The sequence below is a fragment of the Vipera ursinii genome (assembly GCF_947247035.1).
Source record: "Vipera ursinii genome assembly, chromosome: 2".
NCBI lineage: Eukaryota > Metazoa > Chordata > Lepidosauria > Squamata > Viperidae > Vipera > Vipera ursinii.
In genome coordinates, this window is record NC_139513.1 from 59,381,982 (window position 1) to 59,398,893 (window position 16,912).

The following is a 16,912-nucleotide window of genomic DNA, read 5'->3' on the forward strand; positions in this document are numbered from 1 at the left end:
AGGCCCTTATTGGTGTGGCATCACAGTCAGTCTCAATTGTTGCTTCCTTTGTGTATGAAATGATGCATACTTGTTACTTATTGGAGGTGTGCATCATAATCAAGTTTATGATGTATACTTGTATGATAAATAGAAGCTCATATAAACGTTATGTATGCTTTCAGGTTATTTTTCATTTCCTTTGGCTATTTTTCTCTTAGCATAATTTCCCCTGCCTCTAGTGGATTTCTGCTTAGTCAACTGTGCGTGTTAAACAGGAATTTTAGTATGCAGCTCTGTTTGATTTGGATGTGTTGAAAGTGCTTTTGTGTTAATGCAAACAGTTCTGGTGTCCTAGAACTAACAGAATTTGATCTTTGAATGACTTGTTATTTCAGACAGTAAAAAAAATGATTTACTTTAAAGGAAAACTTTTATAAGATAATTTGGAAAAAAAAACCTATTTAAAAAAATTATGTTTCATATATAAATACATAAATCATAGTTTTCACAAGAACTTATGATTTATTAAATTTCAAAGCTTAGGTAATACTTATAAACTAGATTCCAATGATGGGTGGAGTCTGAAATAAAATCCATTTATTCTGAGACATAGATTTGAAATACTTCAATTCATTTGAAAAACCTAGCACAAAATAATAGAAATTGCAAGTCTTTTTTTTGTAACCTCAGTTTTCCTGCAATCAAATTCTAAACTGATATTTCAATCCATTGCATTTATTGGCATTTGCATTTCTAGTGATCAGAACTATAAACAAACGTTTCCTAAGGAGTAAATTAACTAGTGTTCAATATTTTTATTAATTTTAAATTCATTTAAAGTGTCAACAATAGGTCTTCTACCAATGTAAATTAAAAAAAAATTAATCTAAATATAAATGACCAGAGGTACATTACTTACAATGGTGAAAAAATGGACTATGCCATAATAAATATATTAGTTTTTAAAAGTCAAGTCTGGTCTTGGATATTGTCTGTTGTCTGATTTTTTTGTAAACTCTTTTAATCTGTGTTTTTTCCTTCTACTTGTTCACCAATAGGTTTGTTAAAATCTTTTCCCCAAAGCAGCAGTTCTTTAGAGAGATGGTTAAGTATAATATTTATAAGATTTAAGAAATGGGCATTAAGCAAGCATGTAAGGATTATTTATTAACTGCCATGTATAAATACACATACTAATTTGTGATGATTTCTGTCTTAAATTGAATTTCTGTTGTGCAATTACTTACCAAGGGATGGACACTAATCTTTATTTACTTGATGTGTTTTAAAAGTGTTTGCATGTGTTTCAAAAATTAGTAGCATGTGTGGTGCTTCTAAGAGGATTACTTAAAATACAATATAAAATTGATACAATAATCACAAACATATTTTACAGAGTTATATTGATATTGTGTCTTATTTAACATGAGTTAAAATATTGAAGTGTTACAATGCTAACAAGTGAAAGGAATCAAATTATGCAATATAGTTATTCTATAAATAGGGTATTTTACTAAGGTAGTACAGAGTAATGGTTAAGTCCACTAGCTTATCTGAAGTTACACTGAATCATTACAAAAATGTATTGCTTATTATATAGGGAAACAAATCTGTAACATGAAGCATGCCTTAATAGGCAGAAGGTTTTGGAGAGATAGATTTTACCTGTAGAAGACAGTTCTGAAGATAATGAGGATCCAAGCCATAAAAGGCTTCATATTAAAAAAGAAAATAGTTCGTGAATTGAACACAGAAGCCAACTGGCAACTAATGCAGCTTCTGCAAAATTGGTGTTCGCTGTATTTATTCTGTTTCTTTCCAGTCAGCATGTGGGCCACTGCATTTTGGGGTCAGCTGCAGTTTCCAAATCACCTTCAGGGGCTCCCCTGTGTAAATTGAACTTCAGGTAGTCCAAGTGAAAGATGATAAGGAAAGGCATTAGTTTTGGTCGTTTTGCAACGACTGGAGACATTTGTGGGGTACACCCAAAAGAAAATTATAAACGTAGAGCAATACATATGCAAATGGTAATATTGTTTAAAATGAAGATAGTGTTTAGAAAGTGAGAGAACATATTCATACTGAGGATATTTTTTGCATGCCTCTTTTACCATTTTTTTTCTTGGAAATAAACTGGAAAATTACATAGTTTTTAAATGAAAAAGTGGGCATGCATAGGTATCTATTACTGTAAAATATGTATATATAGTTAGGGATTGTTGTGTTCTTGTTAGGAGAAGAGGATTTCCCCTCGCTAAAAATAGTACAGAAAACATTGTATATATAAATGTTTATTGTTAAATATGTTTTCTATAAAATATTATAGAAAGCAGGGTGCATGTATTTATTCACTTATTTATTTACTTATTTGATTTTTATCCTTTATTACCTTATAAGTAGCGAACAGAAAGAATAGTCCTTCCTCCTCATGTTTTCCCACCACAACAACCCTGTTTAAGTAAAGTAGGTTCAACTGTTTATTAGGTAGACTTCATTAACACAGCAGTTGCTGATTCTGATGGTAGTAACAAAAAGAAAGGTGCTACTGTCTATCCTGTTAGTGAAGGTAATATTTAAATATCCATTTTAGATAAGAATCTGCATTCACTTAAGATAGCACTATTACATACATGATGTGACATATTTTCCGGTAGAAGATTAGAAAATGGGCATGCTGATATTTGAGTTACGGAATGTTACTTGACAAGAAACTGCTGTTGTAAAATTTCACGTATTTTGACTTCCAGCCACCCCACATCATGTTGCAGTGCTGCCGAAATTATGTCTGTGCTGTTTTTTCACACTATGAGGTACAAACCACAGGACCCCAGACATGCCAGCAATGACCGATTTATTCTCTCCAAGGTAAGAAAGAGCTTTTTAGGCAGTATTTTCCATTTTGTTTTTCTGCAGAATTTTTATATAATGTTATAAAAACATGAAAAAAAAATCTGCACTGACTTCTGGATTTCTGACAACAAATCTTTACTGACCTGTTAGGACATTGATTTAAATGCAGAAAAAGTAGCCATCATTTAATCTGGTTTAGATAGACTGAGTGATCTTTACACTCTTTGGCAATTCATTGTGGCTGAAAAAAATTAGGAACAGTCTTAATCCTGTTGGAGAGAAATGAATAAGCAAATCAGAAAGTTTCATGGATTATATATTAAGAGTTATCTGGGATTCTGTACATAAATAAAACAAATAATTGTTATGGTCATTGTCCTCTTCTTAGCTTCTTTTGAGTTGGCCATCTTTGCAGTTGTAGATGTTTCCTCCACTGTTAATTTCTTTTATTGTTCACTAATTCTAGGTGAGTTTTCTATTGTTTTTCTTTCCCATTTCTGAGATGTATTTCAGTATAATATTTAGAACTACTGGGCTTATTTTCTATCAAACCACTGCCCTTCTGTTATTATTTTACATTGCCTTTTTCAATTTTTCTGTCTTCTAAACTAGCTAAATTGGACAGGAATTGTGTCATGTGTTGTTTTTTGTAATATTGTTTTGCAGATTATTCTAATTGTTACTGTGATACTGTTGCTTCATGGTTCTATGTTCTTCCTAAGATTCTTCATAAATCCTAGACTTTTGTTTTTTTCTTGTAGGGTCATGCAGCACCAATCTTGTACGCTGTTTGGGCTGAGGCGGGCTTCCTTCAGGAACCAGAGTTGCTGAAACTGAGAAAAATTGATTCCATTTTGGAAGGACATCCTGTCCCCGTAAGTGTTTTAGAAAACACAGAGTCTCCTTTTAAACTGAAGCTTCAGTGATTTTTTTACAGAACCTTTTATGCAACATGTGAAGTGATTTTAGCCAATAAAAATTAACTCACAAATGCAAAAGTGGATTGAGTAAATAAGGAAAATTAAGGATTTTTCAATGAATTAAAGCAAGCTAAAAATTCTACTGCAAAACTCATTTTAATTGATTAAGGAAAGGAAGTGCTTGTTATTCACAAACATATGTTAAAGTATTTAGTGGCAAGTTACATAATAAATGACATCATGAAACAAATGACATTATTTACATCCATTTCATTGTAAAGTCAATAGGCAAATTGTGTGAATTGCTGCAATGCCAAATTTAACCATTGTCAAACTCTTATTTAGGATTTGGGCTGAGTTAGGGTTTTACACTGTTACCACTGCATGGTTTTGCAGTCCAGGTATGGATGTCCTATTTCATGATTCCTGATGCTTTTATCCCCCTCATATATTGTGATTGTGTATCTTGGATTCAAAACTCTAATTTGATCTTTAGGATACAGATAGCCCACGATTTGCAATGGCAGTTGGGGTTGAAATTTCCATAGCTAAATGATTCAGTTGTAAAGTGAAACCACATCACTTAGCAATGGTGATCTCTACAGTCCCAGTTGCCATTGATAATTGGATCCCGTAGTCATTAGGCAAGGCAACTCTGGCCAGCTTCCCACAACCAAAGTCAGCAGGGAAGCTGGCAGGAAGCTGAAAGTACCAGGCTGACTGGCAGGTAAATGGCGGTGTTAGGGAGGTATGGCAAGACTAGGGAAGGTTCAAAGAGCTGTGCATGAGGTATTTTGAGGGTCAGGAAAGGTGAGTGAGTGGCCACTGTGGTGGGAGTGCAGAGGGCATCAGTATGCAGATGGAGGAGACTTATGTCAATGATATGCAACTTTCCCTACCAGCTTCCCCATTGACTTTCTGGGGAAACTGGCAAGAATGGTTGCAAATGATGATCACACAATCACACTGCAACTGATCATAAGTGCAGACAAGATGCCTAACACTCAGATCACAAGAACAAGAACAAAGGGCTCCGGGATGGTTGGACTTCCATAGAATGCCCAAACCACCGTTTGTTGAGTGCTATCATATCTTTGAAAAGTCACTGAACAAATGGTTGTAAGTTGAGGATTGCCTGAATTCCTGTAGAAGAACAAACAGAAGGAGATGTGCCCCAACTTTGTTCTGTTTTACCCAGCATCACTTGCAAAACAGCATTGCAAAATTGCAGTACAAGCTCTGTCCCTTTTGGGTTTGCATGCAAAACTGCAATACATATGGAAAAGAGATAAGGCTTGTGTTGCTATTACAACACTGCTATTTTCATCTGTCTTAACTCCTCTGGTTACTCCTATCCCTCACCCCAACTCATGCAAAAAAAAAAAAAAACAAAGTTGCTGGACAAAATCATTACTAGGTTCTCCCTGGAATACCTCTAATTTTTATTCTTGGTACAATCTTAACTCATGAAAATATAGTGCAACTGGCTTGTTTTTATTATATGTATTAATAAATATATTTTGTTAATGTATTATATAATACTGGCATAAAATTATAAATATTCATTGGGTATTCATGGGAAAGGATCAGAGTCCTATTATTTGTAAATTGAGGATTTTGTTTGTTGTATTGTTGCCTTCTTGCTTTTTTTTTTTTTAGAAACAAGCTTTCACTGATGTGGCTACTGGATCACTTGGCCAAGGACTGGGTGCTGCCTGCGGCATGGCTTATACTGGGAAATACTTCGATAAAGCCAGGTAATTTTATTTCCCACTTGCCTAAATTGCATGAAATTGAATGAATGTTCTACTTATGATTGATAGTGATGTTTCCTTTCACAATCCACTTCCTCTTTTAGAGTTATTTCTAAGATTGCAGATAATGGTAACATTCTATATAATAGAAAGGTGAATGAGCCTTTTAGCTCTCTATGCAAGTCCTTTTCAGTTCAATGAACAAACATCAAAATCTTCTATTAACACTTGTTACTTGTTATTTGAATTTGCAAACTATGATTAATATATACTAGTTCTTCTTAACTTATATCCTGGAATGGCTTTGCTCTTAATTTGATTACAGAACATAGAAATGCTTCAGATTGCAGTGATAGTTTTTCTTGTCTTCATCTAGATGTGCTTTATTTAGGCAAAAGCAGGCCGTAATCTTTAATTTGCATGATGGGACTTTTGTTCAAACGATGTTAAGGAAACAACAATGTAGAACAAAAGAGCATATAGAGAAATAATAGAGTTACTGTATTATGCAATGCTTGGATTGCTCAAGGGGAGGAATATTTGGCAATAAATCATTACTGGCATGAAGTTCTTCACATGTCATTAAAAATGGATATCTAAAGGCATGTCTGCACTGGAAAATTAATACATCTTACAGTGGAAAAGATGTAATTTTAAAGTGTACATTTAACTAGCTTGAAGGCATTTCTTTGAACAAAGATTGACTACTCTTAATATAATCTCACTGGTAATAGTCTTATGTTTTTCTGCTTAACGTTGTTTGCTATTTCTAAACAGTGCTGAAAATAGCTAGCATTTAGTAAGACTTTAACTTTACTGAGCTTAGGATGCAAATATTTTTAATTTCTGCTGCCATTTTAGTATATTCATGTTACACCCACACCTTTATATAATTTGTACAGCATTTATGATTGGGCAGAATGACAACTCTTGGCAAAAGCAATACAACCTTATAAAAATAATTGAAAAAATATGCATGTGCCCAAACTATAATTTGTAATTTGTTTTAATTCATGAAATACTAACACTGTGAGAAGATAATTTGAGGTTTCCAGCTATTTAACTTTATACACCTCCTGAATCTTTAACAGCTGTCTGGTAGATTAAAATTGATGATGCCTTATCGACAAGAAAGACAGGACTTTTGAATTTCAACCAGTTTAGTATAGACATTTTGCCAGAAAAAAAGCTCAGTATTCTTCCAACCGACACTTGAAATGGCAATATCCGTATTAAGTAATGCCAAATTTACATTACCTGTCAAATCTTTGCTCTACCTACTAGTAGTCCTCACAATATGTAGGAATGTGCAGATCACCAGAAGGTACTTGCTTTGCCACCATATTGAGCAAGTTTTAAGTTATTTAAGAAGCGATATGGTCTCCTTACTTCTAAAAGTGAAATAAAACAGTCATATAGGGGATTGTGGGTTAACCCTATTGGCCAAAGGGCTTTCGGATTGGGATGCTGAGGGAAGGGTCCACCAAAGGCACTAGCCTCCAATGGCCTTTCAGACTGGGCAGCTTTGGCACATGCTGACCAAAACTGTTCAGTCTGAAAATCCTTTGGCTAGTCTAAAATCCACCTTCTTCCAAAGGACTGACCCACATGGTTTGAGGATAATGAATTGCCTTGTCAAGTTGAATCTTGTAACAGCTTTGATCAAGAGAATCCTGTTATGTCCACAGCACAACATTCTTCATGAAAGTGAAGCTCAGTCATTACAAACAGGCCTAATAATCTTTATTATTTTGTAATAAAGGTGGAGATGATTCATGCTAAGTAAACAAAACCCTTTGCTGTATTAAAAGACAAACCTGGAGGGAGTATTTCTTCCCAACCCAAAATATTACAGGCTATTACCTTCAAAGCTTTTGAAAAGCATTTCCTTTTTCCTTTGAAGTCAGGCTGATAATTGCTTTATTGTACATGAGTAATATTTATTAATACAACAAATAAATTAAACAAATACTGCAGCCATGCAACATTTTGCACATATTGTTGGGAGTTCAGAGTCATCCTTTACAGTACTTATGTTAGCCAACAGAATAATTAATATTTTATATTATCATAATAAAATATGTACTATATTATATTTATAATAGCATCATAATGTATTGTAGTCAATTGTATGGCTTCTATTCTCCAGATTCTTGACAGCTTGCAATTATATAAAAAAGTCCTACCACTGCTAGCCACCTAGCAGTGGAATATTCCACCCAATGATCCAGCAAAAAAGCAGTGCCCTTACAAATGTCCTAATTTTTAACAGGGTGGAGGCCATCTGAACTGGGGGAGGCAAGCTGTTGCAAAGTAAGAGGAGTGCCACTTAGATGATTCTCTAAGACTCCTACAGTGCTACCTGTCCTCGTTGCAATGTACTGGCTGGGCGGATTGCTTTTGGAGCAGACAGTTTCAACTAATAGGTTTTGTAAACACCAATTAGGCCCGAAAGTCAACTTGCAACTAATAATGTATCCAAAGTGTAGGTGTTACTTTACTAAACTGATTAGCAGCAGTGAGCAGGTAGGCAGGCAACAGCATTTTGTGCCAGCTGTAGTTCCCAGGTCCTCTTTAAGGACAGATATTGGGCAGAACAAATTGCAGAGGTCTAATTCCTCCAGGTGACAAGCACGTCAATCACTGTTGTGACTACTTCTTGGTCCAGGAAAAGTTGCAACTGGCAAACCTGACGGAGGGGTACTTTGGGGAGGTGGAGTCAAGATGGTGGAGAGGCAGCAAAGGCTGTAAAGAGCTCCTCCAAAAGTAAAAGTTTTATTTTATTTTACTTTATTTTTATTTTAACTTTTTAACCTCTTTTAATATTGTATTTTAACCTACCTCTTTTAAACTTTTTAAACCCATTTTTAACCCATTTCAACCTTTTAAACCATAGTTTTAAACTTATTTTTAAACCTGTTTTAACAAACCTGAATGGGGAAAAGAAGGAAGAGACAGCACTCTGCAGCAGAAAGTATATCCAAGCCTTTGAAGCAGCAGAAAATGGAGGATTATATTGCAAACAGACAGTCTGCTCCAGTAAGTAACTCATTCGCAGGCACCTTATCAGATAAATTTAATTTATGTGACTCATTGGAATGGGACGTACAAACCGAACTGGAGAGCAGACAGCGTGTGGAGTTGTCCTCCTCCCTCTTGGAGAATGGCTCCCCTCCTTGGAATCTGGCAACAGCCTCTTTTACACAGGAGGGAGATGTAGCAAATTTGAAGGGGGAAAATGTGACAGACTTCCTCTCTAGACAATGTTTGCTTACAGCTCAAACTGTAAACTCAATATATAATCTCTTGTCAATTGTCATGGATAAGGTTGATTGTCTGAAAGAGTCTTTTGCAGAGTTTGTTAGGAGCCACCCAAATACTGTGGAAGGACTTGGGAGGATAACCATGGACAGACATGGGATGGCTAACTCAGAAGATGAAAGTAGAGAAGGACCTTGTTCTCCTCCCAAAACTTTGAACACCTACAGGTGTTCAATCAGGCAAAGGTGTAAGAGATGACCAATATAACTACAGACTGCAAACTAACCAGGTTACTTTGCAAATTTATGACAAGAGAGTAAATAGAGGGCATTGGAGCAATAGAAAAGCTATTAGGCTGTCCCTGAGCCAGCTGCTCCGCTGTGAATTCACTCTGATAGATCTACTACATGCAGAGTGGCTGCCAGCAAGAACACAATGTATGAGAATTCTATCATTCAAGCAGCCCACAATTCCCTCCATGCTCTTCAGAATGAAGCCCTTTCTGAGCTTTTTCTCTATATTTCCAATAAGGGTCTTTTGCTCAGAAAAAGTGTGCCCACTCCTGAAACAGCGTCACCAAGAGGGAACTGTCGCTTTAAATCTAGGCTGCAACAGCCCTCACACTACTAAGCCTGAGGCTGCTGCAACTGAACTGACCCTGAGAAAGCAAAGAAGCAATATACGAACTGTGTTACCCACAGCTGCAGGAACTGCTGAGGATGTGCCAGAGGAAATGTTGATTGACCTATTCAGTGCATTGCCAGAACCTGAGCAAGTTAACATCATTCAAAGATTGGACGACCTAAAAGAGGCACTGACAACAACCCAATCTACAGCAAAGCCTCTATTTAATTTGGCTCCACTAAACACACAACCTTGTGACAAGACATTTAATCAACAATCTGCCTTTACCTCAACAGTAAAAAAGGTCTTGTCACACAGGCTGAGAGTGGAGTAACTGCACTGACTGACCCAGCCTCTGAGAAACAACTGAAAGACAAAGGGCTTCATCACACAGTGCCCCCTAAGCTGACAAACACTAAGGACATAATCCAGCTTCCATCCTCATTTGATTTAGAAGTTCCCACAACATCTTTCCACAAGATGAACCCTCAGTCATGCCCCTCAAAAAATGGACATAAATCTACATTTATAGACTTAAGCCAGAATACCTGCTCTTTGGAAAAAAAATCATTCTTGGAGCAAGAGCAGAGGCACACTGGCAACCGAGATATAGAGGAGCAACAACAAGTTCTGCAACCCACGAGGAGAAATATCGAACCTCACAACAACTGTGTTTATATGGGAAGCTTAGATGATATTGACCCAGCTCCATTGTCAAGTTGACATCTGGCATTTCCACCATCTAGCCAATCAACCAAGTCAGACCACCTTGCCTCTGAGAACCCCATACAGTTGATGACCTGGAACATAGCTGGCTGGAAAAGAATGGTTGATAGTGGACTAATGAGCTTTCTTTCTAGATTTGACGTAATAGCCTTTCAAGAAACCTGGCTAACCGAAGTGGATGAACCAGTACAATTGCCAGGCTTTCAGGGATGGGCCTCCCCAGCCCTAAAAACAAAGAACTATGGGGTGGGCTATGCATTCTTATAAAGGAAGAGTTGCAATGGCAGGGAGAGAAATTATATAACGAAGATAAGTATCCATACTTTCTAGCTGTCAAATTTGAATATGACCAGTTTGAGTTAATATTGGTAAATGTGTACATTCCTCCAAGCACATCCCAGCACTATAATTTTGAATATTGGATGGGCTTGGAAGTTATCTTAGAAGATATATCTATATTGTACCCTCAGTCCATAGTGGTATTATTAGGAGATCTGAATGCTAGACTGGGTCCCTCTCTGTATGAGCTTGCCCAGAAGAAGGGAATCCCAGGGGAGTTTATGATAACCATCCTCAGTGGCTCTCGAGAGACTGTAAAAGTAATGCCGCTGGCCTGCTCCTAGTCTCCTTAATTTTTAAGGGTAATCTCCAAATTTTGGGAGGTAAGGACAAGAATTATACATACCCTTATACATACCACTCAGCCAATTCAAGTAGTGTACTGGATCTCTTTTGTGTGTCTAGAGATAAGGCTGACCTCTTCTCAAAGGTCACAGTACACCTTAGCGACAATAGTGACCATCAGCCTGTAAGTGTGACATTGCGAGGCCGCTCAGATTTAAGACCATATAACATGGCTGACAGATGGCTCACCAAAAAGGTAGAGGTGACCCAAAATAAAAGGTTAATTTGGGCCAAAGTTGATACTAAGGCAATATTAGAATGTCTTAAAACAGAGAATGCTACTAAGTGGGCTAGAACAATAGAGTCATCTACTACTGACTGGATGTCAGCCTTCAATGCATTCTCCAATCTGTGTAACATACTGAAGAAACACCTAACAGCTAAACCTACTACAAAAAGAGCCCAAGTGGGTAGACCTCGCTGGTTTGATCCTGATTGCCAGCGACAGAAAAAGAAATTGAAGGCAGCCATGAGGCTTGCCCAGAGGAATCCTACTGCCCATATACAAGCTAAGATGCTGCACACAAGAAGGGAATATAAAAAAACTATAACATTAAAGAAAAAACGTTTTACCATTTCAATCTGGTCAGAACTTGAGTTGGCTGCCAGAAGTCATAATTCAGTATTATTTTGGCACTCTGTAGCAGGTATTCTGAAGGAATGGAGATTTGCATTTGACATACCAATCTCTGCTGCGGACTGGGAGAATTATTATCAGTGCTTGTTTGCCCCCACCGAACCGGTAAAGAAATTATTTTTAAACAGTGATTTGGTAAATCCTAAAACTCTCCCCCCTTGGCCACCAGTCTCAGAAAAGGAGATACAGTCCATCATTAAAAGCTTAAAGAGCAATAAAGCCCCAGGCGAGGATTTTTTACCAGCAGAATTATTTAAGAAATTTCCCAACTGGTGGGGCCCTGTATTAGCAGGTCTTTTTACACACATAAATAACACCTGCCATATACCAGACGGGTGGAAGATGGCAATAGTTGTCCCCATATATAAAAAAGGGAATAAAAAGGATCCTAGTAATTATAGGCCCATCAGCCTGATTGACATTGTAGCAAAAATATATGCTAGGTACCTTTTGAACAGAATTGAAATCTGGGTAGAGGAAAACAACATCCTCACAGAAGAACAAGCAGGTTTTAGACAGAACAGATCTACTATTGATAACTGCTTTGTTTTGAACCATCTAATTGCCAAATATGCCTATAAGAGGAGACCCCTGTTTGCTGCTTTTATAGACCTTACAGCAGCATTTGATATGGTAAATAGAGACGTACTATGGAGTAAATTGACATCTCTTAAAATAGAACCCAGACTTCTGGCTTTGATTAAAGCCCTTTACACAAGTACCTGTTTGAGGGTGCGGTATGGGGTTAATGGGGCCCTGACTAACAGGATTCACACAAATAAAGAGATAAGGCAAGGGTGTATCCTGGCCCCATTATTATTTAATTTATACATCAATGACTTGCCAGGGTTAATGAAGGATACCATGGTACACATGCCGATGATCCTAAATACTTACTGTAACAGCTTGCTTTATGCTGATAACATGATTTTATTATCATACTCACAAGTAGGATTACGTAGGCTATTAAGAAGATTCAGCTCTTATTGCCAGGATAACTCCCTAATTATTAGCAAATCCAAATCGAAAATAATGGTGTTTGGAAGAAACTATCAGAGACATAAGTGGCAATTAGACGGTGAACCAATTGAGCAGGTTAATACCTTTGTATATTTGGGAGTAACTTTTTCCAAGACTGGATCTTGGGCCTGCCATCATCAACGAAGTACATTTAGAGCAAAAGCCCGTTTGAATTTATTGCTCAAACTAAAGAACCATAGTTACCCAGGGTCCCTAGCTCCACTACTCAAAGTTTATAAGGCTAAGGTTACGACAATGCTCTTGTATGGAGCAGAAATTTGGGGTCTTTATTCAACCACAGCTTTAGAACGAACACAGTCCCAGCATCTGAGATGTATTTTGGGTGTAGATCCAAGAACATCTGCTGCAGCAGTTAGAGCTGAATTGGGAATTCATACAATTCAGGCATTATCTAAAATTAGAGCTTATAACTACTGATTCAAAGTTAATGAAATGGAGACTGATAGACTCCCCAAATTATGCCTACTAGAGCAAATAAAACTGCAATCACAAATCTCCTGGATCACCAAACTAACAAATTTTGTAAGAAGCTGTGGCCTTCCTGTTTCTTGCGTAACAGGAGAACAATCTAAAAAAAGAGTTGCCCAAAGAATTAAGGATATAGAAGCACAAACTGATATAGCTATCCTTAGTAAGGTGGGTAACTTGAAATGGCTGAGTAAATACAAATGTACTTTTCAAGTGGACAGTTATTTGAAGTTACAACTCCCAAAACATCTTAGGGAGATATTTACGAGAGCGAGATTCGAACAGCTTGATACAATGGTCAGATATGGGAGATTTCATGCTATACCATACAATGAGCGTCTCTGCATTTGCGGAGCGGCAGAGGTAGAGGACCTGGCTCACATCCTATTTGACTGTTGTTTGTATAGGAGGGTGAGAGACAGGTATCTTGGTCTATATACCAAACGAATGACCCATTGGGATCCCCATATCAAAATAACTTACCTTATGTCCGGCCAGAACTTGAAAATAACATTCAACGTAGCACAGTATTTGAACAAAATGATCCAGTTAAGATCTGCATATTTTTTATTTTTATTTATTTTTTATTTTAATTCCATTTATATCCCACCCTTCTCCGAAGACTCAGGGCGGCTTACAAGCTTAGCAGTAGCCTTCATTCTATGTATATGCCTGCTTATTAGGGCTTTCACACACACCCAAGCGGCATTATTACAAAGTCAGCTTAATTGCCCCCAACAATCTGGGTCCTCATTTTACCTACCTCGGAAGGATGGAAGGCTGAGTCAACCTTGAGCCTGGTGGGATGCGAACCTGCAATAATTGCAGGCAGCTGGTGTTACTTAAGGAGGCATTAGCCCACTGCTCCACCAAGGCTCTGGTTGGGGTAGATTGTAAGGGCGACTCCGAAATATAACGTTACCATATTTTATCTATATCTTAAATTTGTATTTTATTATGTGGGACTGATTGGGGTAGATTGTAAGGGCGACTCCGAAATATAACGTTACCATATTTTATCTATATCTTAAATTTGTATTTTATTACTATTTTAACTTAAATTGTATTTTAATTCCATTTTAAATTGTATTTTATCAAATTCCATTTTGGATTGCTTTTATCTAGTTTTGGTGACGGTTTGTTGCTGGAACTTTGTACTTTGATATGGCCCAAGGGCTAATCAATAAAGTTGTTGGCAAACCTGACGGGATGGCTGAAGTTTTTCCTGATCACAGCCTCTACCTGCTGCCTTAGCAGGAGCTGTGTAGAAACTCCAGATAGTTCATCCGCTTATTCAGGGGATGTTTAAACCCATCCACAACAATAGATAGAATGCAGGTTTCTCTACGTACAGTAGTTCTAACTTCAACCTAAAGCTTTCAGTGACTCTGCATCTAGAACCTGGGCTGTGTCTGGGAAGCCAGAAAAGAAGGTTGAAACCAAATTTCCTATAACTCTTCCGTTGTAATGCCCACCTTACTTCTAATATTTCCTGGGGCTGTCACTACTGTTATCCTTCTCCCAGTCTCCAGCCACCTCAATCCCTCTAGCTTCTCTCAACTTTCATCCCTGACATCCTTTCTAATAGCATTCCCCAAGTGGTCACTCTGATGTCTACTAAGAAGCTATGTGGACATCCTCTCACTAGTTATGCCCTCTACCTGCTCTTCTGACTGCTGGACACCCTAACCCTGGATTCTCTCTAGGGCAGCCCACTGTCTAGTTGTGATCTTCCTTCATTCCTGATTGCTTAATGATAAATTGAGTGGAGTCTTGTGATTTTTATTTTTATTTTTTGCATCGCGGTCCCAGAAGAGAGGAAGTTTTAGCTGGTTAAGAAGGGTGGTGCTTCTTCCCATAGCTGAGAGGGACTTTCATTTGAATGACAATAAGGAGGAAAAAAATTAAACCATTCTTTGAATGGAAAGAATGCTCATGGGAAGCTGTAACTTGTTAAAATCAACTACAAGCAATTAGCATTGTATTTGCTTTGGAGGGAGTGAAATTAAAGATATCATTTCCTTGTTATGTGGAAATACTGGGCAAATACAGTTTGCCATATTGAAATGAGGAAATAAGCTGTGCTTGTTCTGCAAGGAAGAGCTACAGTTTATCAATCGTTTTGCTGAGTCACAGTGATGGTGCTTTAAAAGGCAGCCAAGCTTTAGAATTATGGCTAGAATTCCTTATTTCCTAAGATTTTCTTCACTATTTGACATTAATATATCATAACCTCTCTTTAAACATCCCTGGATATTTTAAGATGGGGTTGTAAGGGAGGAATAATTCATATTTCTGATTATTTCTTGATGCTCTTACTTCATTTCTTCACAAGTGCTCAGGGCTGTTTAACTGCAGCACTGCAAGGGGAGAAAGAAAAGAAAGAAAAATATTAATGTTAGCTATCCTAGGAGGGCTTGAATTTAGTTCTCAATAATCCCTGGGCAGAACTGAATTCAAATAAATGACCTCATGGGGCAACTTGTTTGAGTCATTCATCATTAGGGATCCTTAACCTAACTGGGCATTTGCTATATAAATGCAATGTATTCGATAAAGCCAGGTAATTTTATTTCCCACTTGCCTAAATTGCATGAAATTGAATGAATGAAGTTCTACTTATGATTGATAGTGATGTTTCCTTTCACAATCCACTTCCTCTTTTAGAGTTATTTCTAAGATTGCAGATAATGGTAACATTCTATATAATAGAAAGGTGAATGAGCCTTTTAGCTCTCTATGCAAGTCCTTTTCAGTTCAATGAACAAACATCAAAATCTTAACCTAACTGGGCGTTTGCTATATAAATGCAATGTATTGTTTGCTTCCTTACGTCATTTGTTTGAATTATATCCTGCCTTTCATATTGGAATTCATGAAGAAAAGATTCTCCCATTTTCTCCTACAACAACCCTGTGAAGTAGATTGGGCTGAAAGTCACCCACTGCGCATCTGCAGCTGAGAATAGACTACTGTTATCCCCTTTCCTGGTTCAACACCTATATGCTGTCATAACTCCCAGTACTGTGTATTAATTTATTAGATATTTATCCCACTTGTATTATTTTTATAAATTACTCAGGGCAGTGAATATACCTAATACTCCTTTCTCCTATTTTTCCCTCAACAACAACCCTGTGAGGTGGGTTGGACAGAGAAGAGTGACTGGCTCAAAAGTCACTCAGCTGGTTTTCATGCCTAAGGCAGGGCTAGAATTCACAGTCTCCTGGTTGTTAAGGCCAGCACCTTAAGAACTACATCAAACTAGCTCTAAGCATTGTATGTGCCTGTATGCATTTGTATGAGAACACCTTCTGATTAATGGCATTTCTTTTTTCTCTTCTTCTATGATTCCTCTCTCCTTCCCAAACAATCTTCTTTTGACTGTAACTGTTAGTTAGACAAACTATATGCAAGAATGTTTGAATAGATTTCTGCTCAAATGAGCTTGCTCAAGGCTGACTTTGTCACAAGAGCATATTTCCCCCAAACGAAAGCTACTAGCAACTCCTTGCCTGTCAAACTCCAGATGGCCACCAGATTAGAGGGAGAATTTTGTAGGTTTTTCTCCATTTCTTTGCTTCCATATAATTATTGCAGTCCAGATTTAGTAGCCCTTCCCAAAGGAGACAGGAAAAGTGGAATGATGTTTACAGAGTTTGTCTAAGATGGATTAAGCACTAAAAACATTCTCTGGAATTTACTGAATTGGTATAAGGCTATAAACTATAGGTTTATGTTATAGAGTTAAAACTATTTGTAAACTGGATTATTTCTATTATGCACTTGCTTGGTAAGACCAGAGACCCAGAGTAGTTTTTAAATAATTAAACAAGTTTATTGCAAGTTTACATGCAGTCTGAGCAAGTTTTTTATTATTATTTGTAGCGGATAAGCACAATTTTGTGATTTAACCAAACCATTGCATTTACTTTTTGTATTTTTCCTTTTTTGGTAAATGGGTA

At 37.2% G+C, this 16,912-nt stretch overlaps 1 protein-coding gene across 1 annotated transcript in view; it reads left to right on the top strand.

Moving 5' to 3' along the window:
• Positions 1 to 16,912, top strand: part of TKT (transketolase) — a 36,612-nt gene that overhangs the window by 3,262 nt on the left and 16,438 nt on the right. The window contains exons 2-4 of the mRNA XM_083353212.1: positions 2,730 to 2,847; positions 3,594 to 3,707; positions 5,412 to 5,509. Of these exons, the coding sequence (XP_083209338.1) occupies positions 2,730 to 2,847; positions 3,594 to 3,707; positions 5,412 to 5,509 (330 nt within the window). The remainder of the gene's footprint in view (positions 1 to 2,729; positions 2,848 to 3,593; positions 3,708 to 5,411; positions 5,510 to 16,912) is intronic.